Source organism: Elephas maximus, chromosome 9 (assembly GCF_024166365.1).
Source record: "Elephas maximus indicus isolate mEleMax1 chromosome 9, mEleMax1 primary haplotype, whole genome shotgun sequence".
Lineage (NCBI taxonomy): Eukaryota > Metazoa > Chordata > Mammalia > Proboscidea > Elephantidae > Elephas > Elephas maximus.
This window is the reverse complement of record NC_064827.1, coordinates 59,794,451-59,822,293: the sequence shown is the minus strand read 5'-3', so window position 1 is coordinate 59,822,293 and position 27,843 is coordinate 59,794,451. Positions and strand designations below refer to the sequence as shown.

The following is a 27,843-nucleotide window of genomic DNA, read 5'->3' as shown; positions in this document are numbered from 1 at the left end:
CAAAATACTGCCCAGTTCTGCATCATCCTTACAGTCCTTGCTATGCCTGAGACCATCGTTGCAGCCCCTGTATCAGTCCATCTCCTTGAGAGTGGATATGAGTTGGAATCAACTTGAGGGCAACAGATTTGGTTTAAACCACCACTCGTCTGCCAGTTTGTCATACTGTGGTGGCTTGTGTGTTGCTGTGATGCTGGAAGCTATACCAGCAGGGTTACCCATGGTGGATAGGTTTCAGCGGAGCTTCCAGACTAAGGCAGACCAGGAAAAAGGACCTGGCTATCTACTTCTGGAAAAATTGGCCATTGGCAGCACCTAGGTCTCCGTGTTTAATTGGTAAGAGGGCTGCAGTCAGTTTTACTGGAAACATTATTGGGTCATCAAACTTGAGATTTAAGAGGCCTGTTTCACATTATATAGTGTTGTCATCTGGTGTTTCAGGAAACTCTCCTGTTTTTATCATTGCAATGGCATTTAAATGTAGATTTTACAGAGTATTCATTGCCAGTAACCTATTAAATCTGTATGACATGACTCATTATTTTCTGACTGGGGAATCAAAGGGTTGTCATAAGATAGGTCCAGGAAAGCTGGAAAGAGATTTATGTGGCTCTTGTTTTATTTCCTCAAAAGGTTAAAGAAAAAAAGGAAGGATAATAATGTAATGTTTCATTGCAATCGGAGAATATTTCTGTTATTGAAACCAGCTGTTCATCACGTGAGAGTACTAATCTTGCAATTTTTTAAGAAGAAAGCTGGTATAAATTTTGGAGGCGATGTATAGGAAACTGAAGGGTCATTAAATTTGAGAAAATAAATAATTTGCCTTAAACTTTTTGGGAAACATCCTACTGTTACCCTTGAAGAGTTACTTTGAGGGCTGAAGATGTTGTTGTTGTTAGGTGCCGTCAAGTCAGTTCTAACCCTTAAACTTGAAACACTACCCAGTTCTGCGCCATCTTCACTATCATTTTTATGCTTGAGTGCATTGTTGCAGCCACTGTGTCAGTCCATCTCATTGAGGGTCTTCCTCTTTTTCTCTGAACCTCTACTTTATCAAGCATGATGTTCTTCTCCACGGACTGGTCCCTCCTGATAACATGTCCAAAGTACGTGAGATGAAGTCTCCCCATCTTACTTCTAAAGAGCATTCTGGCTGTACTTTTTCCAAGATAGATTTGTTCGTTCTTCTGGCAGACCATGGTATATTCAATATTCTTCACCAACACCATGATTCAAAGGCATCAATTCTTCCTTATTCATTGTCCAGCTTTCTCTTGCATATGAGGAGATTGAAAACACCATGGCTTGGGTCAAGTGCACCTTAGCCCTTAAAGTGACATCTTTGCTTTTTAATGATTTAGAGAGATCTTTTGCAGCAGATTTGCCCAATGCAACCCATCTTTTGAATTCTTGACTCCTGCTTCCATGGGTGTTGATTGTGAATCCAAGTAAAATGAAATCCTTGCCAACTTCAGTCTTTTTTCTCTTCATCCTGATGCTGCTCATTGGTCCAATTGTGAGGATTTTTGTTTTCTTTATATTGAAATGTAATCCATGCTAAAGATAAAGTGATTAGCATGGCCCTTTATGCATTGTCTGGCTTCAATATACTGTAGTTATTATCATCACTCCTTGTATTATTTGTATTATTATCAAAAGCCAGACAAAGCAATTAGGACAACTAATATAAATTATGTCAAGTTCTCATAGTAAGTAAAATTGTTTTCATGTATGAGGTAAGCAGCTTTTTGAGTCATCTAAATCTTAAAAATTATACTATACATGTAATCTTCCTGGTTGGGGGGGCGTGGGGATTACTACAGCCAACTGAGGGATAAATCAAAATAAAGAACTCAAAAATGGTAAAGCTATGTTATAAAATTGCTGCTGTTGTTGTTGGTAGACTTAAGTTTTTCTTGGAATAAAAGTTGAAATAGTCAACACAGAATATCCATCATTCAAATTACTAGAGGAAAGAGAACACATAAAAAATAGTACTGGAGAAATGCTAGACTACTGACTAAAATTAACTACTTGAATACAGTCCACTCTGGAAGTACCAAAATAGTGAGCTAGTTTTTAAAACTAGTTATTTACTTCTTCAAAATTAATAAAAAATAATTCACAAATTAGAATAATATATTTTCCTATGCATACATAATTATATATAAAAGTATAGAAAAAGTACAGTAGTGTTAAGTGTTTCTCTGGATGAATCTTAGAAAACTATTTTCTTTCATATTTTCCAATCTTTATATAATGAATCCATATTACTTATTCAGTAAGAAGAAAGTAATACATACATATTTTTAAGAAAATTTAACTTTAGAGAGTCAATTACGTTAGTGGAAAGTCAGAATAGTAACCTCCCACTAAAATCAGTAGAATTTTTACATGTTAAGATTTATCAGTAATTAAACTGATAGCTCAGAGAAAATCGTTTTGAATAGAAGAATAAAGGTGGAAGACATCAGTAGATCCAGATAAAAACCAAAATAGGGTAATAGCTCCTTTTCAGACACCTTGTTGATTTAGAACACAGCTTCAAGACAGTAAGCTATCCAGAGGGGTCTGAGCAATGAAAACACATGTCATAAAGTCCAAGTGCTAAAGTTCATACGCTTAGTCAAGTCCCTTAAAGCATTACTAAGAACCTAATTTTTTTTTTTAGCATATAATCTTATTTTGTTTATTACCCTATCCCGTAAACCCATTGCCGTCAAGAACTATAAATCTTTACAGAGGCAGCCTGCCACATCTTACTCCTGTGGAGCAGCACTGGGTTCAAACCACCAACCTTTCAGTTAACAGCCAAGCTCTTGAGCATTCCTCCACCAGGGCTCCTTCTCTTACTCCGTAGTAGATTAGAAACTTAAAGCATGCAAAAGAGTTGCTATCGTTTGGAACACTGGTGGTTACAGTAGGAGATGAGGAACAGAGAAAGAGGAAGCAAAGACTCATAAAAATTATTCCCAGGAATCAAAGAACATAGTAATCTTAGCTTAATAATTATAGGGGACAAACAGCCTACAGAGCGCTCAAGGTCTACGAGCTATCGAAGAAAACACAAAATATATATATATATTCAGAATAATAGTTATAAATCCTTTTGCAAGTAAGTTATATTTCTCTTACTCTATTTCTGAAGGAAGTCTGTAAATTTTAGAAATATTTTACCAACATATTTAAAATTTTAAATGCGTGGGCACTTAATAGAATAAGTTTATATTTAGTGGATGTTACATTGTTGAAAATTCAAAGCCTCATGCCAATAAGGTATCATACATGTTTCAAGTTCAGTGGGTATAAAAGAGCTGATTCACTTTCCTTGCTATACCTCTCAGGTATTGAAAGAGAAACTCAACTCAAAATATTAAAAATGTATATGCTAAACTACCTCTTGATATTCATTCTTTTCTAATATTTTATTGAGTTTTTGGTAGAAGTTTACACAGCAAATTAGGTTCTCTTTTAACAATTTCTATACATGTTGTTTAGTGACATTGGTACGCTTTCTTACATCCTTGATCAGCCTTTGCTACAAGTTCATTTAAAATAACAGGTGAAGCAAAGTCTATACCTTAATTACATTAGTCTGCTAGGGTATGAATTTTGAAATAACTTAATGAAAATATTTTTAGAAGTCTAAACCTATTCCTTAAAATATATTTGATATATTCCGTTAGCGCTCCATTGCTGAGAAATTCAACTTCATAGCTAAGATTGCTTTGTATTTCCTTCTCATCTTTCTATTTTAAAGTTACAGTCTTGTCAATGACCGTTTTTCATTGGTTCCCAGGGGAACAGGGAACGTGTCTGTCAGGAGAACAAACAGTGGAGTGGAGGGGTAGCAACGTGCAAAAGTAAGTCAAATTACACTTGGAATTTCTAAAAATGATACCGAGGACTTCAAATAACAATGTGATCACATTTCTTTTTAAATCAGTTTTATAATTAAAAAAAAAAAATTAACTCCATAAACTGTATGAGAACCTTTAATGAGCTTTTACTCAAGGGCACCAAAACCAGTAAAAGTGTCGAAAACTGTAGTAGAGATTAATAATTAAATTGGGATAGGTTGCAAGATGACTGACTCTGGAATGGCAAACATTTTGTTTCAGAATCTAGTTAAGTATTGAGTTTATTTGCATTATTTTTGTGGGTTTTCTTCAAATAATTATAATTAAAAATTTAAAGCTGCTGCTTTTTGGTGACAGTATTGGCCAATACTGACATCTTTTTCAAGTGATGATAGATCTGTCAAATAAATGAATATTCACACTTTACATGGAATTTTGCATTAACTCTTTTCGTGGGAACACCCAAGCTTATTGGGCAAAATGTGCGTTAACTCACATGACTTTTTTCTTAACATATGACCCATTTGATTCCTCTGCCAAAATATGTTGGGACATATTTATGCTAAAACTTGGGTTATTTATCTGAGATTCTATTTTAACTTGGCATCTTGCATTTTACTTAGTAATCCTTAAATTAGAGTATAAAACGTTCTTGGCCCACTGTAGGAACTTAACAAATGCGAATTCTGCCGTTCACCCAGCTGCTCATCCATACTCCCAGCATTATTAACAATAAAAGGTGGCAATATACATAAAGAGTACTGGAGTCAATGGGGCAACAATAAAAGGTGGCAATATACATAAAGACAGCTGGAGTCAATGGGGCAAAATAGCAATCTTTAATTGCCTGCCGTATTGAGCCCTGGTGGCACAGTGGTTAAGAGCTCAGCTGCTAACCAAAAGGTCAGCAGCTCGAATTCAGCAGCCGCTCCTTGGAAACCCTATAGGGCTGTTCTACTCTGTCCTGTAGGGTCACTATGAGTTGGAATCGACCCAAAGGCAATGAGTTTTTTTGTTTGTGTTATTAATCCAATAAAGTTCCCTCAGTGGTGCAAATGGTTTGTACGAGACTACTAACCTCAAAGTTGGTAGCTTGAACCCATACAGCAGTAACTCAGAAGAAAAGGCCTAGCAATCTGCTTCCATTAAGATTACAGCCAAGAAAGCCCTATGGAGCAGTTCTACTCTGTAACACATGGGGTCACCATGAGTTGGAATCAACTGGATGGCAGTTAACAACCGCATTAATCTGGTACTCATGCATGCAATTTTTTCTCCTTCAGTGTTTATCACAGCACCTCACATATAAGTAAGCTGTAATCTTTTATATATTGCGTCGAGTACCTTAGCAATTGTATCAGAAGGAAAGAGGATTTGGAAAGACGTTTCATGAAACCTTTTTTTTCTTTTTAGAGACCGGTTGTGATGCCCCACTTGAGTTCCTGAATGGAAAGGCTGAAGTTGAAAACACTACAGGTGGACTCAGCGTGGCATATTCCTGCAACAGAGGCTACAGCCTAGAAGGGACACCTGAGGCGCACTGCACTGAAAATGGAACTTGGAGTCACCCAGTTCCTCTCTGCAAACGTGTGTGTTGACTTTAGGAGAGCTGTAACTGGATTCAGTTTTCCAAATTAGTTTCTCAGACATCTAAAACATAGTGTAAACCTCCACTGATAAGCCAGATTGGCCCAGAACAAGCAATCGGTGCATATCCAAACCAGTACTATGGGGTATTTTTAAAACCTATTTGTATCATTCAGCTATCCAGTCCTAGAATCAACTTTTATCAGATTCCTTGGATGATTACAAGTCCAAGGTACTAAGAAAAAATGCAACTTAATGAAAAAATGTTCACATAAATGTGTAATGAATTCCATTGTGGACGGGAAAAAGGTAAAGAAAGGCGATATGTTCAAAGTACAATATTAGCATAATAAAGTATATATAAATGAAGTAAGCAAAGATAATTAGTTATAAATACTTGAATAAACACAATATTCACAAGCAAGATATAAGTTGAGAAAGCTCTGGCTACTGTTTAAAGTATCTTAATGGCAGTAATTGAGCTTTTAGGGTTCAGCTAGAGACTACCAACCTCACAAACATGTCTCCGTTTGTGCTCATTTAAAATAAAACTGAAAATGCTTAAAATATGTATTGATATGTGTCACACAGTTGCACTAAGCGGTCCTAGTACTATCATCCATTTTTATCAATAAGCTTGCCAGCTCTATAACTGGAGTTCTAGCATGCTGTCAGGAGGCCTGGCGACACCATTATTAAGCAGTTGGCTGTTAACTAGAAAGGCTGGCAGTTCAAACTCACCAGCCGTTCCAAAGGAGAAAGTTGTGGCAGTCTGCTTCCATAAAGATTTACAGCCTTGGAAACCCTATGGGACAGTTCTGTCCTGTCCTATAGGGTCACTATGAGTAGGAACTTACTCAGCAGCAGTGAGTTTGGTTTGGTTTTGGGAATATACTGTCCCTAGTAGTGGGGAAGGAAACACTGTTGGCGTAGCAATTAAGAGCTAAGGCTGCTAACCAAAGGGTCAGCAGTTCGAATCTACCAGGCGGTCCTCAAAAACCCTATTGGACAGTTCTACTCTGTCCTATAGGATTGCTATGAGTCAGAATTGACTCAATGGCAACGGGTTTGGTTTGGTTTTTTTTTTAGTAGTGGGGATCTAAAGTCACTTTCAACTCACTTTGGAAATATCTAATGGTTCTCTGGTTCCATCCTTCTGAAAGATGTTCAGTAAAAGAAAGTAAAGTGAAAGTGAGAAAAATTTACTTATTTTCTTCATATTCTCCAAATATTAAGGGAATATTTGATATGCCCGTTGATTTCTAATATACTTCTTGTTTCCCCAGTCCCATCAAAAAAACACCTGAAAATGTTGTTGTGGGCCAAAATTTCGGACCACTGTTTAATTTGCCATCTCACAATTTTAGGATTATGCTTTAGTGGTTGAATAGCTTGGTGCTTTCAAATCTTATCTGATTTTCTCCTTTCAAATAATTTCATGTGAGTTCAAAACAAGTCTGTTTTTAATGTTTGACGGTTTATATTTTTAAGCCTTGTATTATCATCACTGAGAACCCAGCTCTTAGAAGGCTCATATGCTATCCTGTCTTACAAGAAATAAAATAAGAGGGAAGATACCAGCAAGTGTTTCTTTTCTTTTTTAACAGCAAATCCGTGCCCTGTCCCTTTTGTGATCCCGGAGAACGCTCTACTATCCGAAAAGGAATTTTATGTTGATCAGAACGTGTCTATCAAGTGTAGGGAAGGCTTCCAGCTCCAAGGCCAAGGCACCATTACCTGCAACCCCGATGAGACGTGGACACAGACGCGTGCCAAATGTGAGAGTAAGTCAACAGGTGGAACCCAATTAATTTTAGTAGTGACCAATGTTTTCCCTGCCTTGGGAGATTATTTTAAATCCAGTAACTTGATTATAGAAATTTAGATCTCTGTCCTCTCATGGTTATCAATGTCTGCACTGTAAATTTTTAAATTAAAAAAAAAAAATTCTTGAATTCCAAACAAAAGTTTTTTTCATTAAAAGAAAAATCTTTTCAGAAATAGGCTATAATTTATTTAACCAGGATCACCAGACAGATCTTCAAAATGTGCTCTTCTAAGAATGAGCAAGATACACAATTTAAAATACGTGTTTTCCTGTCAGATTCTCCAGACTGGCCTTTAATAGGCTAGGGATGCTTCCCAACCCAAAATTTATTCCACAGTGGTTTTCAATCTTAAGCCTGCATCAGAACTACCTAAAGGGCTTATTAAACGTAGATTGCTGGGCCCCACCCCCATCGTTTCTGATTTAGTAAGGTCTTAGGTGAGACCTGAGAATTTGCATTTCTAACACGTTCCCTGGTGAAGATGATGATGATACTGCTGGTCCATGAACCAAACTTTGAGAACCACTGAGTTAGCACCATGTTGATATGTAGCGTACAACCTGTAGACATCTCCTGCTACCTTGAGAGAACTCGTGACGTCTCTCAACACACGCTTTATACCTGCACTTAAAACATCTCTTCGGCCCTCGATCCCGCCCTCCACATTCTCTTGTAGTCCAAGCTACCCCAGCTACAACGGTCAGTTAACAAATTACTTATGGAGTCTAACCAGATGAAAGGCACTGGGCTCCAAAGTATAAGAATATAATATGCTTACGATGGCCTTCTTTTTAGAACACCAAAAAAAAAAAAAAAAAAAAAAACCATTGCTGTTGAGTTGATTCCAACACTCATGGTGACCATATAGGGCAGAGTAGAGCTGCCCCATAGGATTTCCAAGGAGCAGCTGGTGGATTCGAACTGCTGACCTTTTGGTTAGCAGCCAAATGCTTAACTACTGTGCCACCAGGGCTCCCTTGAGAACACTGCACCCCCTTTAATAAGAAATGTGCATGCGAAGGCTAAGGCCATTTTCTGGAATTGGAGAAAGCCTGGGTTTGAATTCTATCCTCAAAACTTTTTAACCCTAAACTTGCACTAGTGCCCAAATTCCCTGAGCCTTTAGGGCTCTCATTTGTTAATAGGACAAGTAATATCTCTGTTATGGGTTTATCTGAAGAGTAAATGAATTGGTATATATGAGCACTGTCTCTTGATAGGAGAGATTAACAGTAGCCCAAGTCTCTGAATCTTCAACTAGCAGCCTGCTGCAGCATTAGAATTTTGATTTTACTCCAGGTAAGCGAGTACTCAGTGTTAGCTGGGATTTGGGTCCCAAATTCTTATGTTGTAATCTCCCCCTATTTAAATAGGAAGAACTAAGTATGTGTAAACTGGAAGTTTACCTTTAGCTCTGGTTTAAAGCCACCAGCCTAGACTAGAGTCAGCCAAGTGGACTAGTTCTGTTCACACGTTTTCATATTGGTCTTGGCCCTCTAAGACCTACCTCACAGGCCACAGAAAGAAAGAGCAAGGGAAGACGTGCACTTGTTAGAAACGTTCCTTCAATGCATCCGTAACAGTTCCTCAATATTCCTGAGACAGTCGGGGGTTCCGTTGGAGAGCAGGAGACAGTTTCCATTGTTGTTATTCTCAATCCCTCTTTTCCTTCTTGTGATTTGACAAAACTTTGGCTTAGAGCAAAGCATCTTTCCCCCACCTGAGCAGCAATACACTTCATTCTAGTGATTAAAGTTTAGTGTGCACGAAAATCACTCAGGGAGAGTACGTAAAATGCAGAAACTCCAGAAATTTGCATTTTTAGCAAGAACCGAAGGTGATTCTCATATACCAAAAACCCGTTGCCATCAAGTCAATTCCAGCTCACAGCGACTATATAGGACAGAGTACAACCGCCTCATAGGGTTTCCAAGGCTGTAATCCTTACAGAAGCAGAGTGCCACATCTTTCTCCCATGGAGCGGCTCGTGGCTTCAAACTGCCGACCTTTTGGTTTGTAGCCAAGCTCTTAACCACTGAACCACCAGGGCTCCCAGTTCCCATATAGGTGATCTGACATCTGTGCTTTGATAACCACTTCTCTAAACCAACGATCAGCTCACCATGAGCTTTCTACATACTGTTCTCCAAACCTGGAAGCTCTTTCCCTCTAATCCACTTAAGCTTTCTACCAAGTCCAAATGCCACTTCCAATGTGATTCATACCCTGACGATCCGGAGCATAATTAGCCCTGCTCACCTCAATGTTTCTACAGTACTACAGTATTTATACAGTTCTCCATGCCTCTAAGACACTGTTTTTCGGTTGTATCATAGTATTTCTTTGTCTGTCTTCCCCCCAAGCAAAGGCGTAACATTTTCTTCATCTATTTATTCCCAGTATCTGCTAGACACTTAATACACATTTGATGGCTGACTGATTAAATAACTGTTTAATCAATGTTAGATGAAAAAATTTAGAGCATACAAATTGATCATCTCCTTTGACAAGTTTGTAATAGTATTAGGACACCTAGATGAACTTTTAGAAGCCATTCCATAAAGACTCCTCACCCAAAAGTCAGACTTACACAATTGGAGAATGATGTCCAAGTCAGGGTTCCCAGTCCTCATCTCATGATCCATCCCAGAATAATTCCACTCATCTATATAGGCTGCTCATAAAATTCTTGTAGCAAAATTAGTTATAAAATTAGATTTAAATATATAGCACATGTGCCTTCTAAGAGAAGATTATCATTCAATATAACTTAGATCCCAAAAGTTATGTCACGGCTTTACAGTCTTACCAAAGAGGAAACCAACGTGAAGCTTCCAATTCTATAACCCTCATCAAGGCATGTAAATTGAGTACCTGTAGTCTAGAAACAGTATTCATTCATTCACTCATTCTTCAAAGATGTGTGTCAGATACTGCCCTTGACAGCAAGAGAGCATCCCTGATGGAGTATGAAGTACTACAATGAATGATCTTTAATAAAATAGACCACAAACAACCAGCATGCTTCTCCTCTTCTAATTCAATTGATGCTTTCTAGCAACCACCTCTTTGAAGATGTACAAGAGTTCATTCTTGGTATAATTGGGAAAATACCTAATTTTACCAAACAGCGTGTAGATATTATATAGGTGACAAAGTTATCTTCATGTATTTTATTATCTGTGCTTTCCTACAGAAATCTCTTGTGGTCCACCAGCTCACGTAGAAAATGCAATTGCTCGAGGAGTACATTATCAGTATGGAGACATGATCACCTACTCATGTTACAGTGGATACATGTTGGAAGGTTCCCTAAGGAGCGTTTGCCTCGAAAACGGAACCTGGACATCACCTCCTATTTGCAGGGGTAAGGAAGTATTTGAATGGTTATTTTTTAGTGCAGCGGAAGGGAAATTTACATGCAGCCCGTTGGATTTAACAGTAGCAAGACGCCACTGACATAAACTCAAGCAGTTACAGAATGTGTTGAGAGCAGAAGGCAGACTACTGTGACTTGAGGAGTGAGGAGAAGGCAAAGAAATGATGTAAGCAAGTGCATACTGCGCTTTCTAGAACTTGATGGGATAGAAAGAAGGGAAAAAGCTATCATTTGGGTATCTGTTATAGGCCAGGTGATCAGCTAATTGATATGCGTTAAGATATTTGGGTTTAGAATTAAAACAGAAAGAAAAATGAGTCAAGGAAATAAATACTTAATGGGGAGGGGGAGGAAGAACCAGTATAGAAAATTGGGAATTTGTTAATAATAAAAAGGTGATTTTTAATGCCTGAGCTATTAAAAAAAATAATAAAAAGTTATTTGGGGTTAGTTGGAAAGGAATTTGAAGTAAGAGTTTTTGTTTTTTAAGATAAGAGATACTGAGGGGTCGCTGGCAGCACTAAGGATGTCTTGGAAGAGTTAAAATCACCCCAGTTTCCCTCCATCATCTCTCTGCCCCTAAAGTCACCAAAAGTATGCAAGCAAAAGTTTGCACTCTAAACTTCACCTTTGAAACAAATCCCCTGGCTGCCACCTTCCAAACCCCAACCGATTACTGCTTCTAGTATCCAAACTACTTTGATGCTATCTCTGCTGAATAAAGAGGCAATAGAGGGGAAAGTTTGTGGAAACCCTGGTGGCAAAGTGGTTAAGTGCTACAGCTGCTAACCAAGAGGTTGGTAGTTCAAATCCACCAGGTCTTCTTTGGAAACTCTATGGGGCAGTTCTACTCTGCCCTGTAGGGTCGCTATGAGTTGGAATCGACTTGACGACAGTGGGGTGAGGATTTTAGAGGGGAAAGTTTGAATATACAGAATAGAAAAGAGCTAAGTGATGAAGTCTTTGAGTGGCTGAGAAAGGATAGGATCCAGAACACAGCTGATTCCTATTCTCCCTGGGCCAAGCCAGAGATGAGACTTCCAGCTAGGAGAACTTGAAGAGGATGCTACAGGGTGGCACGCTGGTGCCCCTCAGGTCCCAATTCGTGAGTACAATACTGAAGCTTCTTTAGAAATAAGTCACAAGATTCCCCTCTGATTAGTACAGATAGGGGACCTTCATATGAAAACAAATTTGCCTGTTAACCCCATGGAGTCAGCTCCAATCTAACTTGAGATTCACAGGTCATCCCCAGGAAGGCCCAAGTTTATAGAGCCTGCCCCACCATAAGGTACCTGCCCCTCACGTAGCTTTACACTGAATTCCAAAGGATACACACAACTCTGAGGCCATGGGAAGGTATCTGGACCAAACATAGGGGTTTCTAAGTCTCTGGAAGATGTCCTGGGAAATATGGGAAAGGCCACCAAGCCCCCCAAGTTGATCTTAAAACCAGATCAAATTTTTCAACAAAAATCTATTACAAAGAAGTAAGGTACCTGTATGTCCCTGGGGAAGATAGAAAGATAAGTATAAAGATCACAATCTATTATAACAGACAGATGAACCAAAAAAAGAAGAAAGCAGTTGCCATCAAGCCAACTCCAACTCATGGTGACTTTATGTGTTGGCTCAGAGTAGAACTGTGCTCCATAGGTTTTTCAGTGGCTGATTTTTCAGAAATAGATCACTGGCCTTTCTTCCCAGTCACCTCTGGGTGGACTCGAACCTCCTGCCTTCCAGTTAGCAGTTAAGCACATTAACAGTTTGAACCACCTAAGGAGGCCGGAAGACAGAAGGGAACACAGTATTTGCTATACAATGTGATAGGTGATTTATAGACACAAGTGGGCATATAATAAAAGAGTGTTGAGTTCAAAGTGATAGGGAGTATGGCAAAGGAAAGCCATATTTTGTTCTACCCAGGAAGTTGTAGGGGTGAGTTAGGGAAGGTTTCGTAAATAAGGAGACTTTGGAACTGGGTGTTGAAGAATGAAAGGGAGTTTAGCAGGAAAAGTGGTAGGGCAAAGGGAAGAGAGAGAGAATAGTATTCAGGCAGGGAGAACAACAGTATCTGAAACAGTATGAAGTCACGAACGGACGTGGCATATTGGAAGCTATGGGTCTCTAGTTGTACTAGGTTCGAGATTTCTTCCAGGACTCGTCAAAGAATAAACACGGCAATTAGAGCCAATAAAATGCCACACTTCTCCATTTATTAAAATTCCTTCTTGAGATTCAATTGTGTTTCTCTTCCTTAAAGCTTGAGTCAAGGAAATACTATGAAATGTAAATGAGCAAGTTTATTTTATGACAGCCACCTTCCACAATTCCCTAGATTTATTACCCATCCTCTTCTTTTTCCAGCTGTCTGTCGATTCCCATGTCAGAATGGAGGTATCTGCCAACGCCCAAATGCTTGTTCCTGTCCAGATGGCTGGATGGGACGCCTCTGTGAAGAGCGTGAGTCTGTCCTCAAATCTCATATACTGTGTTTTCAAATTGTACTTTAGGTCTGGGCAGTTTGCTAACTCAAGGAAGGTACTGGGTCTTGGCTTTGCCGGTGGGTGGAATTCATTTGCTTAAATCCTTGTAACCAGACAGGGCACGTGGGGCTGATCTGAATATGTCAGTAGGTTCCAAAAGAGCTAGAATATTAATAACTTTGAAATAACAATTGTCAATATCCATTCAAAACCATCTGCACATACCTCCTGGCACAAATTTACAATTGTCTTCTCGTAAAGAGCTTGTAACAGAACTTCCCCAGCCCTCGTCTTGTGCTACTCATTGCTGTACTTGGTGTTAATGGTCACCTTTGCATAACATTGTACTTTGCAAGTAATATTCGCCACCCACCATTCACTCTTTTTCATTAAAGTTAACTCCTCCATTTAAGAAAACAAAGGAAGTTGGCACGGCAATACATTTGTAGATACTTCGGAATTTTGATCCTCAAAAGAGTACTTTGTATTTGAACTTCCAGAAGAATGTAAATTATTGTCTTTATTTATTTATTTATTTTATTTCTCAACTGCACTTTGTTTCAGTATCTTAAAAAAAACTATGAAGATAGAATGGTTACATACTTCATTGGGAGTGGCATAAAAGCATATGTAAACCATTAAAAAGCGTCAAGTCACTAATATGGTGGCTGTTGGCTTATACCAGTTATTTCTAAAGGCCAGACATTTTATAAGATATTCTGAAACTTTTTAAATGTGGCTATTTCAACTAATCTGTAAAGGAAAATATATAATGAAAATAAATGTAAACTTCTAACAACTCATCAAGGCAACTATTCTTAGTTTGTGGTTAAGAAGAGAAACGACATTTTTCCTTTTGCCCCCAATTTTTACTTCCCACCCAGGGTTCCCAGATTTGACCTGCTGTAATTCTAGGAGTCCAGGGACTCAGGGAGTGTTTACCTTGGGGAACCCCACTGCAGGCCTGGCTTAGCTGACTTAGCTCACTGAGCTCACTGAGCTAGCTGGTGCTTGCCCTCCTGCTTTAGACCAGAGCTTCCCTGGCTTTCACGTGCACACAGATCATCTGAAGAATGTTGTTAAGCTGCAGATTCTGATTCTGTGGGTCGGGGTGGGGCCTGAGATTCTGCATTTCTAACAAACTCCCAGGTGATGCCAGTGCTGCTGGCTGGCTACTTGGAGCATCAAGGCAGTCGAAAATCTCACTTTTAAACAGACGATGACTCTTTAAAGAGCTCAGTGATTTCTAGTAAGAGGATTCAGTGCTGTGGAGGGTGTGGGGAGGCCTGATTCAGTCACCACCAGGCCTTGGCTTCAAGGAAATAAAGGCTGAGTGGTCCCATCACTGCTAACATGTTGCCAACACCAGCCTGTAGGATAGCCTATCTAACTCCTATTCCCACATTAGTTCAAGACAAGAAGAGAGCCTTGAGGCAGCCAAACCCTCTCAGAGCATTTTATGTCATTGGAAATGGCAATTTGAAACTATAATAAATGAAGAACATTCTGCTTATTTTGTGAGGAGCCAACACAAAAAACTTACAAAAAAAAAAAAACCAAACCCACTGCCGTCGAGTCGATTCCGACTCACAGAGAACTTAACAGATATTAATTAGAGTGTCAACTCACAGAAGGAGTACATTTGCCATTAGCTCATTACATCAGGCTAAGTAAGGGGCCAGACTTAATTTCTTCATGGTGTTTTCCAGCGATACTGATTAATAAGCACAACATGTGGGAAAGCTTATCTGGTGGGTGAAGTGAGGTATCGCTCCTCCTGGAAAATGTTTTTTGAGCACTTGAACATATCTGAGCATGTGTATTTTTATCAGATCCTTTTCAATCTCCTTTTTAGCAATATGCATTCTTCCCTGTCTGAACGGCGGTCGCTGTGTGGCCCCTTATCAGTGCAATTGCCCCCCTGGCTGGACTGGGTCCCGCTGTCATACAGGTAGGCTTCCTCTCGTGGTTCTTTTCCTTGGTGACTTAGCTCCAGAAAGCCCCAGAGGACACTGATGGGTATGACTCAGATACAGATGTGGTGGTGACATTAAAGGGGTCCCAAGTTGTGCAAAACCCACTCAAGATGGTCCCTTGAAGGGTAGTCTCAATGCTGAGCTATATCTCTGCCTCAACAGGACTTTTCAGGGTCATGTGCCCTGGTGGTGCAGTGGTTAAGTGATACAGCTGTTAACCAAAAGATTGGCAGTTTGAATCTACCAGCCGCTCCTTGGAAACCCTATGGGGCAGTTCTACCCTGTCCTGTAGGGTTGCTGTGGATTAAACTGACTTGATGTCAATGGGTTTGACCTTTTTTTGGTGCCAAAAAGAGCATCTAAACTGACTCAGTTGTCAGCCTTCTTCATGTCATCTCCATTTTGCAGAATGTAAGGAAAACGTTACACACACACAGATTCAGAAGAATATTTATTTTAATCTTAACGTAGCTAAACGACTAAAATGTGAAAACTGTCGCAAGGCTGTAAATAAATACAATTTTTAAAGTGAAAAAACAAAGAGATGGTTCCTCATCGTGGAACACAGTAACAAATCGTGGTTAATTGCTTGTTAACAAACATGTCTCCAGAGCAGCCGTTACAGACTTTAAGCATTTGCCCCACTGTAGTTCATTACTGTTTCTATATCCCCTCCCCCCACTAGACTATGCACCGCTTGAGGCAGAGATGTTTCTTTGTCATTTTTATGTCCCCAGTGCTTAGCATAGTGCCTGAATATGATAGCTTTTTGTTTTTTAGTAAATGTCAAATGAATTGATCAGTTAAAAATGGCAAGTTTTTACATTCTAACGTTCGGAATTTTTAGGTTACTAAAAAAAAAAAAATTTAAAGGAAGATTTGCTATATTCAGTATAAACTCTAACACTCCACCATGCGTCCTGTAAACGATACTTAAATACCTATTCCACCTCCCCAGTGGCATAAAAGGCAAAGCAGAACAGAGTAGTAGACATAGTTGACATCAGTGTTTGTCATGAGCACTGAGGCTGGGCTGGGCTGACCATATAATTTAGCTTCAAAACCAGGACATTTTTGAGAGTGAAAGAGGCACTGTTAATAATTAAACCAGGGAAATGGGAGTGAAAGGGACTGTCACAGGCTAAAAGAGATATATGTTCACCCTACCTGAAGCCAAAACTAAGCCATCCATGAATGAAGAAAAGGAAAAAATATACTGGAGACCAAATTTGAAGGCTTTGAGACTCTTCATGCAACCTAGATAGCGTTTGTTCATACCAAATCAACCTTGTTATTTATCCACATTTCTCATGCGTCTAAAATTGAGCTTACCTGCAAACCACCTCTGCCCTGTGCCAGGTACCTTAGCTTTGCAGGTGATGGCATTGTTCTTCCGGATAGAGACACCTTTGACGCTCCCCCTCCTTTATCTGAGATTATCAGCGGCGTGGCTCTTTTTATTCCTTCCTGCACAGTATCTCGTGTGTCCTGCTCTATCCTCACTGTCACCACCTAATAGAAGACCTATTCATCTCTAGGAAGTTGAACTAACCCATCTCTGTTTCCAGGCTGAATATCATTAAAGTACTGCTTTTGGGAAAAAAAAAAAAAAATTTTTTTTTTCTTTCTACTGCTTTTGGCCCATCTCTTCATGTTTAAGAATTTAAATGACTACCTGTTGTCTCTACATCCAGCCAAAACTTCTGACTTCTAAGGTACAACATAGACTGACTGTACCACACCGGACAAGCCTTACGTCCCACACCCACTAATCACACACTGTCTCCCCTGCAGTGATGGCTTCCTTGCTACCCGCCCCCCACACCCCATTCAGTCCCTTTTCCTCCCCACCTCTTAGACCTTGCTCATGGTCTCCTTCTTTTTTCTACCTATTCGAACCTTACCCGGCGTCCAAGGCCATGCCTAAATTTCCTCGTATCTCCAAGCTGGTTCTATATGACAAAAATCTGTTTTCTAACATTCCATTTCTATAAATGTTAGACAGTTAGAACCATTCAGGCTAATGCTCAATTGACCAAATTCATTTGTATTTCTTTTCCCTCACTACAATAACCCCTTAATGATACTGCTCCATATAGTCTTTTTTCTAATCTTGTAGCAACTACCTCAGCATGTATTCTGCTTATACACCCTGAGTACTAAGCACACAAAAGTGTATCAGATGAGAGCTGTTGCTCCAGAATTTCAGTCTGGAAAAGGGGAAGGGATGCAGGCTGGCCTGTAAATAGATGACTAGACTACATTAAGATACGGGCTAATTAGATTCTATAGAAAGGTTATGGCAGCAGTGAAGATGGGTAAATGAACCAAAGGAGGGCTTCAGAAAAGGCTTCACAAGCATAGAATCAGAGGAAGAGAAAGAGGAATCGCCAGGAAAAGATCATTCTAGTCAAAGAGCTATAACAGCATACATGTGTGTTCAGCAAAGTCTCACTAAAGCCATAGAGGAAATGGAGATGTGGCTGGAAATGAAGCTGTAAAACAGTCATCAGTTTAAAACAGTAAACAGTGCCAAAATGGTTGAATAAAGATAGGCAGAGCCGAATGCTGGATTATGTCTGGTGAGCAGCAGAAACCACTAAAGGATTTTCAGCAGAGAAATCATGTGATCAGATTTTCTTTTAGAAAAAATGATCTTGGCAGCAGTATGGAAAATGAAATGGCAGAAAGACTTGCAATAGAGAGATTAGTTAGAAGGTTATTGAGGTAAAATTGGCAAGAGTTTTCGAGATACAATAGGAAAAAAATGGTGGATTTTGAGGGAGGTAGAATCAGTGTTACTTGGTTACAGATTATAGGGGTAAAGTCCTGAGAAGAGTTAAGACTGATGTTTCCACCTTGAGCCACTGAATGGAAGGTGGTGCCTTCTACTGAGACAGAAGACACAGAGGAGCAGGTTTGAGGGTACAAATATGTATGGACATGCTGGGCTTGAGTGGCCTGTGGAACATAAACATGATGGTTTAGGTTCCCAGAAGATACATTTAAGTTGAAGACAGAGATTTGTAGGTCATCACTGAAAAAAAATTAATAGGGAAAAAAGTATGCAGAAGACACATAGTGTGAGAAGGTGGCCCAGAATGGAACACTGGGGGCGCCAACGTAATGGGGTAGGAATCAGATACTAACCTTTTAGACAGGGAAGTAAAAGAATGATTTATTTGTTAGTATAGTCGTTGCCACTAAGTCAGCATGCTCTTGGAAAAGAGTGATGTTTTTTATATTAGCAAGCCGAAAACTATGGGATGTTGGTTTTAGTTTATTGTGTTTTATTTTTGCTAGTTTTAATCCTTCTTTGTTTGATAATTTCTCTTTTTTAATAAATTGAAAATAAGTATACCTTGGTGCCCTACGCTTACTCTTAACACGCCAAAAGAGGTTCTCAAGTGCAAAGACTGATGTTTTACTTCCTGTTCCATCTCTTCCCACCCACCCAGTGCTTACCAAGTACCTGACACTTGCTTAGCAGACATTTTTCCATATATTTATGAATGAATGATTTAAGAAGTATCCTTTATTTGTATCTCACCAAAGAAGAGTTTTCCATTTGTGGAAGAGCCTACCTTTCTATGCTATGAGACTGGACTGTTTCTCCATGTCTAGATTTCCCCCAACAGGCATTTTATTGTCTTCCTATGAGAAGTTCCCCTTTTTGACAAATGTTGTTAAACTTGTTGTTAGGTCTTCGTCAGATTTTTTAACAAATAGGCATCATCCAGATGAAGAGTTTGGTTATAAGACCGTGGATTTGTGGTTTCGACTGAGATTAATTTTTATCCCTAATACAGGTTCTGTAACTCCAATTAAAGCTGGTAAAAGCCATGAAATGGGTGTCCTAGCCAAATAAAAGGACCTTTTGAATCCTCTGTTATTTTAGACAATCCATATGCCTGATTTATTGTGCTTAGAGTTAATGTCTAATGTAATCACACAGTCAGTCGTGGAGTTTAGTGCTGACTTCCTCAAGAAATTTACAATCTAATTGAGCATTATGAAAAATTTACAGTTTCAAATACTAAAAGTGCCAAATTGGTCGCATAAATAAAAAGATGAAAGAAGGGAGAAATTAGTGCAGCCTTGGAGCGATCAGCAAAGGTTTCCATAAGTGGATAGACCTTAACCTGAAACTTAAGTATGAAAACTGACTAGCTTGGAAGGAAAAGGGGAGGTTATGCCACATAGTATTGTGAGGTCAGACAAAGTGGCAGAAATGGATAAGGCAAACAGTAGATGAGCAATGGAAGCTGGAGCAGGAAGTTGAGCAAATCTCATTCCATATGCCTTCATGAACGTCTTCAGAATTGCTAAGTATTAATTAAATAATGCATGAATTTTTTATCCCAGCCGTTTGCCAGTCTCCCTGCTTAAATGGTGGAAAATGCGTAAGACCAAACCGATGTCATTGCCTCTCGACTTGGACAGGACATGACTGTTCCAGGTAAGAACGTCAAAAATAATGCTTGTAGGGAAAATGATGACATCAAAATTCCATTTCAGTTGTTCCGTGAGCAAGAAAGTATTTCTAGATTGAATGTAAGTATTGTATTTAAAAAAATACCCATTTTTAAATATACTTTTTAAATTTGAACTAAAGTCAAAGCTAAAAAATATTAGTTCAAGATTGACAAATAAAACAATATCTTAAAAATAAACCCTTCTTGAACAGAAGATTGTATCTTTCATGTGCAAGGATATAAAATAAATAATAAACTGTACATTTTATTGGAAATTATTTAATAGATGTTCATTTAAATCCTTGAGTACAATTGAAATTGATAAGAAACTTATTTTTTGAGTGATATATTTTGTTTCATATTTTTTAGTAAAGACATGTATATATGTATGTCACTGACTAGAAGAGAATTTAATTGAAAACAGGTTCTGTTAGTTTCTCATTTCTGACCAGATAAATATCATAATTGAGAAAAGATAATTATAAAAGTCAGTCAAAAAGAAAGTAGGTAAAAGATAACTTAAACCTTTTTAAGCCTCAGAAAGTACTAAACATACTTTGCCATACCACGAATAGAATATTTTTAATATTAAAATATTGTCCTCACAAATGTTGCAATGTTGGGATATTACCAGCTCCATTTCAAGGCTTTCAGTGTAAGTCCTTTTATTACATCATTTAGGTTTCTATAAAGTACATTTACTTAATCCATCTTATAGGAGTCATTAAAAACAAATGGGTATTTCCATATTTATTTTACAAAAAGGAGAAATTCAATTAACTGAATATAGCTCTTATTTTTCCATTTCCTTTAATTTCATTTGGATTGGAATGTCAAGATCAACTTGCAAAAACAAAAAGCTATTAAAACAAAAACTTAATTTAAAAAAATCCATCTTGTGCCAATGAATTTCCTCATATCTCAAGCATACGCTGTCTCTGCAGATAGAAAAAAATAAACCAGACCTGTCATGGATTGACTTGTGTCCCCCAAAAATATCTGTCAACTTGGCTAGGTCATGATTCCTTTATATGGCTATGTGATTGTCTATCATTTTATCTTCTGATGTGATTTCCACATGTGTTGTAAATCCTATCTCTCTGATGTAATAAAATGGATTAGCAGCAGTTACATTGATGAGGTCTACAAGATTAGGTAGTGTCTTAAACCAATCTCTTTTGAGATATGAAAGAGAGAAACGAGCAGAGAGAACTGGGGACCTCATACCACCAAGAAAGTAGCGCTGGAAGCAGAGTGCTTCCTTTGGACCTGAGGTTCCTGTGCTGAGATGCTCCCAGACCAAGGGAAGACTAATGACAAGGACCTTCCTCCAGAGCCAACAGAGACAGAAAGCCTTCCCCTGGAGCTGACACCCTGAATTCGGACTTCTAGCCTACTGGACTGTGAGAGAATAAACTTCCCTTTGTTAAAGCCATCCATCCACTTGTGGTATTTCTGTTATAGCAAGCAGCACTAGATGACTAAGACAGAACCCCAAGGAGCAAATTTGGAATTGAAAGTATTTTGGAAGCTGCCCAGTTAGAGATAATATGTTTACCACAGAGCAGAGTAGATAGAATTTAAGAAAATGAGAGTCAAACTATAAAGGATTTCTATTTAAAAAAAAAAAAAAGGAAAAGAAGAGGAAAGAGAGAGAAGAAAAAAGAAAAAAATAAGAATGGCGGTGACTCAAAAAGGAATAGGAAGTATTTATAATTTTTTTTTTTTTATAATTTTAGGCTTTATACTTCAACTCCTTTATTTTACAGATGAGGAAAAAGAAACCTAGAGTTTTCATAGTTCCCCAACATCAGAATGCTGCCCTAGACACTCTTCCTTGACCAGAGGAAGAGTAGTGATTAGTTTATATGAAAATACTGTCTATTAATAAAGGGAACAGAATCTAGGGTTTTTTAATGCAAAAGTTTGATGTAGGAATCTAAGAAAAGATTAAGGCAAATTAATCTGAGATATACATCCTACTTTCAAGGAAAGGCAACTACCAGCAAAGAAGGCAGAATTTATACCGTGATTTTTCTTCTAACGAACACGTATTAATTAGGATTCTCTTATTACAACTTTAACTAGCTTAAGCAAAGAAAGGAATTTGTTATCAGAACAGGCCTTGCTGCTCATCAAAAGAATTCACCAAAAGAGTAAAAAGAGAACCTATAGACTAGGGAAAAAAATTTTGGCTGTTATAAATCAGACAAAGGTCTAATCTCTAAAATCTACAAGGAAATCCAACACCTCTACCACAAAAAGACTAATAATCCAGTTAACAAATGGGCAAAGGAAATGAACAGACACTTTACCAAAGAAGACATTCAAGCAGCCAACAGACACATGATCGAAACGCTCAAGATCTCTAGCTGTTCGAGAAATGCAAATCAAAACCTTAATGAGATACCATCTCACCCCCGGCATTACTAGCACAAATCAATAAAACAGGAAATAACAAATGTTGGAGAGGCTGTGGGGAGATCGGAACTCTTGTGCACTGCTGGTGGGAATGCCAAATGATACAGCTATTTTGGAAAATGATATGGCACTTCCTTAGAAAGCTAGAAATAGAAATACCATACAATTCAGGAATCCCACTCCTAAGAATATATCCTAGAGAAGTAAGAGTTGTCATATGAACAGACATGTGCACACCTATGTGCGTTGCAGCATTGTTCCCAATAACAAAAAGATGGAAACAACCTAGATGCCCATCAACAGATGAATGGATAAACTGTAGTTCATACACACAGTGGAGTACTATGCAATGATAAAGAACAACGTTGCATCTCATAACATCTCATAACATGGGTGAATCTGGAGGGCATTATGCTGAGTGAAATAAGTCAATCACAAAAGGACAAATATGAGACCACTACTGTAAAAATTCATGAAAAGGTTTACATGCAAAAAAGAAATAACCTTTGATGGTTACGAGGAAGAGGAGGGGTAGGAATGGAAAAACACTTAATAGACAATTAAAAAACCTGTTGCCGTCGAGTTATTTCTGACTCATAGTGACCCTAAAGGACAGTAGAAGTGCCACCATAGGGTTTCCAAGGAGTGCCTGGTGGATTCAAGCTGCTGACCTTTTAGTTAGTAGCCATATGTCTTAACCACTGTGCCACCAGGGTTTCCTAATAGACAGTAGATAAGTGGAAACTTTGGTGAAGGGTAAGACAGTACACAATACTGGGGAAGCCAGCACAACCTGTACAAGGTAAGGTCATGGTAGCTCAATAGACACATCCAAATTCCCTGAGGGACTGAATTGTGGGACTGAGGGCTGTGAGGTCCAAGGTCTCGGGGAATATCTAGCTCAATTGGCATAACACAGTATGTAAAGAATATGTTCTACATTCTACTTTGGTGAGTAGTGTCTGGGGGTCTTAAGAGCCTGTGAGTGGCCATCTAGGATACTGCACTGGTTTCACCCCTTCAGGAGCAAGGAAGAATGAAGAAAACTAAAGATAAAAGGGAAAGATTAGTCCAGAGGACTAATGGACCACATCTACCGCAGCCTCCACCAGACTGGGTCCACCAGGGACTGCTCAGACAGGGATCATAATAGAGGGTCCCAGACAGAGCTGCAGAAAAATGTAGAACAAAAGTCTAACTCCAAAAGAAAGAACAGACTTCTGGCCTGACAGAGACTGAAGAATCCCTGAGAATATGGCCTCTGGACACCCTTTCAGCTTAGTAATGAGGCAACTCCTGAGGTTCACCCTTCAGCCAAAGATTGAACAGCCTTGAATGGAACCCAAAGACAGCGGAGTGACTTAGCCTCAGGAGGACAGAATTGGGCACTTGAAAGCCATCCAAAGCCTCTCCACCTCCCATCTCGCCTCCTCTCTGTAGCGTCTGCTCCATTCTGTCTGCTAAAGAATGGCTTTGTCTGTTCTTCAGTTCACATAGCAGGACAGATCTGCTTTCAGGACCTATAATTGACTCCACGGCAACGGGTTTGGTTTTGGGTTTTAGTACAATATCTAGAGAGATAATGTGCCATCCCAGTTTAGGATTCCAGGAGAACTCTGATTGGTCCGATTGATTCAAAGGCCCACCCACAGATGAGTCAACTGCAGTCCTAGGTTGGGTTATGTTGTACTAACAGGAAGGCTTCCCAGACAATTTTGTCACAACATTGGGTAAAGGGGAGAAAAGGGTGGCAGTTCCCAAAAGAAAAGAAGATGGAGTATAATTCTCTCAAGTGGGAGAGGGGAAAAGCTTTTCTGAGAAGTCAAAACAATAGAGATTTAGAAGTTATTATTTTTTTTTAATTTCTTTCCCTCCCATGTGATTTTGAGTGCCTAAAAGAATGTATCCCTAGCACCTAGGACAGGCACAAAAATAGCTGCTCAATGAATGCTTGTTGACAGATGGAGTGATTTTTCGGCATTATGACAGCTGGTGGAGAAATGGCCTGTAGCAGGTGTTACATTCTTCAACACGTCACCTTCTCTTCCGATGCATAAGGCCAACCTTGTCTTGTTCCCAGATAGCTTGATTGTTAAGAAAGAAATTGTGCTGCTCTGATGTCTGTGTGCATCTTCAGAAAATTCCTTAAACAAGTGCCATAAGTGAAACCATAGACTCTTGATGCTGTAAGAGAACTTCAGGTTCACAAGATCCATACCCCTTGTTTTACAGATGAGAGGATTGTCAGAAAGGAAACTCGTGACAGTGCAGGGATCAAACTAAGGTCTCCTGACTCTCAAACCTTTTAATAAGTTAGCGCCTGTTTTCATGCCCCTTGGTTCCCTCAAGGAGTGACTCTCATCCCTACAAACAATATCACAGATAATGCCCGGGTGTCTGAGACATTCAGTCCTATATTAATCAGCCCCAAAAGAGCTGTTGACTCCCCAGTTCATTTTTGTCGTTTAAATCTGTTTGTTTGTTTTCTAGGAAAAGGAGGACTGGGTTTTAACCATTGCACAACCAACTGGCTCTCCCCAAAGCAGGATCATCTCTTCCTGGTAGTGCCTGGGCACCCTGGAACTCACAGAAGGAAAGTCCGACATGGTGCTGGGTCTTGTTTTATTTAGTAAACTTGTTATTTTTGGTTTACTTTTTAATTTTGTGATATATTTTGTTATTCTTTGTGACATATTTTTTACATGTTTCCATTTTTAAATATGCCTGTATTTTCTATATTAAAAAATATATGAAATAGATGCTGCTCCACCTTCACAAAATGTACATACTCTGCCGTCTGTTGGGAAAGTTCCTGGCACACATTTTTATTCAGTTACTTAAAATGATTTTCCAATTAAAATATATTTTGCTATTAAATAATATTTCGCTGGACAGTGCCATTTTCTGAAGTGGCCCGGGAATAAAAAAGATGAATGGTCTTTCAGCTCTGCCCCTGGCACAACACAGAATCACATGTAGTGCACCCAGAAATTACAGTAAAGGAGACGCCTTTGTTCCAGACCCATCTTCTTTACAATACTTGTAACAATAAAGGTTTCCTTTTAGTTAATCAGAGAGTAACTGTTGGACACAGGACGCTGTCCTGGTGCCAAGGGCAGCCTGGTTAATTCTTTTTCCAAAATTTGGAAAGCCGTAGGCATCCACTCAGTGGGTGGGAGGAAAAAAAGCATAAAGAGCATGGTTCACAGATTAAAGTACATGCCTTCTCACAGCTGGAAAAAGAAATACAAGAACTGGAAGACTAACAGAAAGCCCATACTTGGAATGTAATCCCACAACTCACTGGTTTGGGAGATGGGAGATAGGAAGAGGAAGACAGGGAAAGAGGCGAATGGGAAAGGCCCCCCAGAGCTGTGCTCGTGGTCCCATCTGCAAAAATAGAATTGAGGCTGTCCAAGGGAGAGCTGAGTTGTTCCACAGTCCCCACTGCTTCACCTGCCTCCATCACCATACTTCCACCAGCATTAAGCCTTCCCCAGACTTCTGGAAAATAGAGTAGAACACTACTTTTTTCATTTTTTAAATAGTGTCTTAGTTGTCTAGTGCTGCCCTAACAGAAATACCAAAGTGGATGGCTTTAACAAAGAGAAATTTATTTCCTTACAGTAAAGTAGGCTAAAAGTCCAAATTCAAGACGTCAGCTCCAGGGGAAGGCTTTCTCTGTTGGCTTTGGAAGAAGGTCCTTGTCCTCAATCTTCCCATAGTCAAGGAGCTTCTAAAGCGCATGTGTGCTTTGCTCCTGGTGCTGATTTCTTTGTGGTATGAGGTCCCCAACTCTCTGCTTGCTTCCCTTTCCTTTTATCTCTTGAGAGATAAAAGGTGGTACAAGCCACACCCCAGGGAAAATCCTTCTACGTTGGATTGGGGATGCAGCCTGAGCAAGTGTTACATCCCACTCTAATCCTCTTTAACCACAGGCAGAGATTATGATTTATAATACATAGGAAAATCACAAAATGGAGGACAACCACATATGGCCTAACCAAGTTGACACATATTTTGGCGGGGACACAATTCAGTCCATTACAAATAGGAAATTCACCAATCATCTCTTCTCCATCTTCTGGAAGTGTTGCTCCCACACAGGAAGCAGGGTGCGTGGTGGCACTGGGGAAAAACACAAGAATAATGTTTAGCCACTTGCCTCTTGATGAAAAAGATCTTGATTCTCCTGGTGGTTCACTTACCTCAAACATCAACCCTCCTCTTTCAGCTGACACTCGCTCTCTTGACCAATCATATGTGTAGACGAGTATACCCTTTAAGTTTATTTACACCCCACTAACTTCCAAAAGAAGGAGCCTTGGTGGCACTCAGCTGCTAACTGGAAGGTCGATGGTTTGAACCAACCAGTCACTCCTCGGGAGACAGATGTGGCAGTCTGCTTGCGTAAAGATTACAGCCTTGGAACCTCTAATCAGGCAGTTCTACTCTGTTGTATGGGGTCACTACAGCAATGGGTTTTTTGGAAACTTCCAAAATATGTTGATGTCATTTATAATCATAAAAATACAGACTAAAACTCAAAATCATTAAAAAGCAAGTAATACAAGAAGAGAAAGGAGGTACCAGAAAATTTAAACTAGGGAAGGTTACTGCAATTGAAAACAAAATTCAGTTCTGAAAGTGGGCATATTAAGTAGAATTTGTATTGCACTACTTTTGAGTAGGTTGAAATTTGATGTGTATTTTAAGTGTCCTATAGGGTCGCTATGAGTCAGAATCGACTCGAGGGCACTGGGTGGGATACCAAAAATAGTTGAAGAATGTTATTTTTTAAATCTTTAGTACTAGGTATAACTACTGGCAAAGTTTTGAACTATCTCACAAACCGAAAAATATGGTAAACTAATATCGCTCTGATTGAAAAATTTTAACAGAAAAATAAACTCTAAATAAATCACATTTTTATAGCTGTTGTTTATTGAACAACTACTATGTGCTAGACACTGTACTAGTTGTTAACAGACGTTTTCTTTGCGTCCTCGTAATGTCCTGTTGAGATATGTATTATTATCTCTCTTTTACAGATGAGGAAAGTGAGGCTCTCAGAAGTCTAATATTGTGCGCCACTGAGTCGATTCTGACTCCTAGTGACCTTGTACTCCCACTGCCGTCGAGTCAATGCCGACTCATAGACCTACAGGCTACAGTAAACTGCCCCATGGGGTTTCCTAGGCTGAAATCTTTACTGGAGTAGGTCACAAGGTCTTTCCTCCAGCGGAGCGGCTCGTGGATTAGATATAGCTGGCCTTTCGGTTAGTAGTTGAGCACTTCACCATCTCGCCAACAGCGCTCCTTGAGAAGTCAAATAACTTGCCTAGAATAACAGTCATTAAAAGACAAAGCCAAATGAAATGCAAATCTGATACTCCGAAACCTTACTGCTTCTGAACTATTGACATAAAAAAAAGACATAGATAACACTAAATAATATTCAGTAAATGTAATTCAATAATGTAATTTTATAAACAATACTTGACAGTAAGGTGGTGTTTTCCAAGGATGCAATGTGTTATACCACTTACCTATTTTATATACTATGGCTTTGGTTAAAACTCACAGATAATGTTCAACATAAATGGGAATAGGTTTTTTTGTTTTGTTTTTTGTTTTTTTGCCTTGTTCCTGATTTTGAAGTGAGGCATTTAGTGGTTCACTATAGGAATTTTTATGGTTGGTTTGAAACTGACATACTTTAGAATGCTGAAGAAACATCCTTCAATTTTAGAGATTTAAGAATAAGTGTTGAATTTTATCAAATGCCTTTTCCATATCTGTTGCTATTGTTGTGCATTTCACATTG

At 39.0% G+C, this 27,843-nt stretch overlaps 1 protein-coding gene across 1 annotated transcript in view; it reads left to right on the top strand.

Moving 5' to 3' along the window:
- SVEP1 (sushi, von Willebrand factor type A, EGF and pentraxin domain containing 1) overlaps positions 1 to 26,920 on the top strand; it is a 194,867-nt gene extending 167,947 nt beyond the window's left edge. The window contains exons 41-48 of the mRNA XM_049896872.1: positions 3,803 to 3,866; positions 5,277 to 5,450; positions 7,058 to 7,234; positions 10,476 to 10,646; positions 13,026 to 13,121; positions 15,000 to 15,095; positions 19,486 to 19,579; positions 24,507 to 26,920. Coding sequence (XP_049752829.1) covers positions 3,803 to 3,866; positions 5,277 to 5,450; positions 7,058 to 7,234; positions 10,476 to 10,646; positions 13,026 to 13,121; positions 15,000 to 15,095; positions 19,486 to 19,579; positions 24,507 to 24,528 — 894 coding nt within the window. The 3' untranslated portion in view covers positions 24,529 to 26,920. The remainder of the gene's footprint in view (positions 1 to 3,802; positions 3,867 to 5,276; positions 5,451 to 7,057; positions 7,235 to 10,475; positions 10,647 to 13,025; positions 13,122 to 14,999; positions 15,096 to 19,485; positions 19,580 to 24,506) is intronic.
- Positions 26,921 to 27,843: the final 923 nt, after the last annotated feature.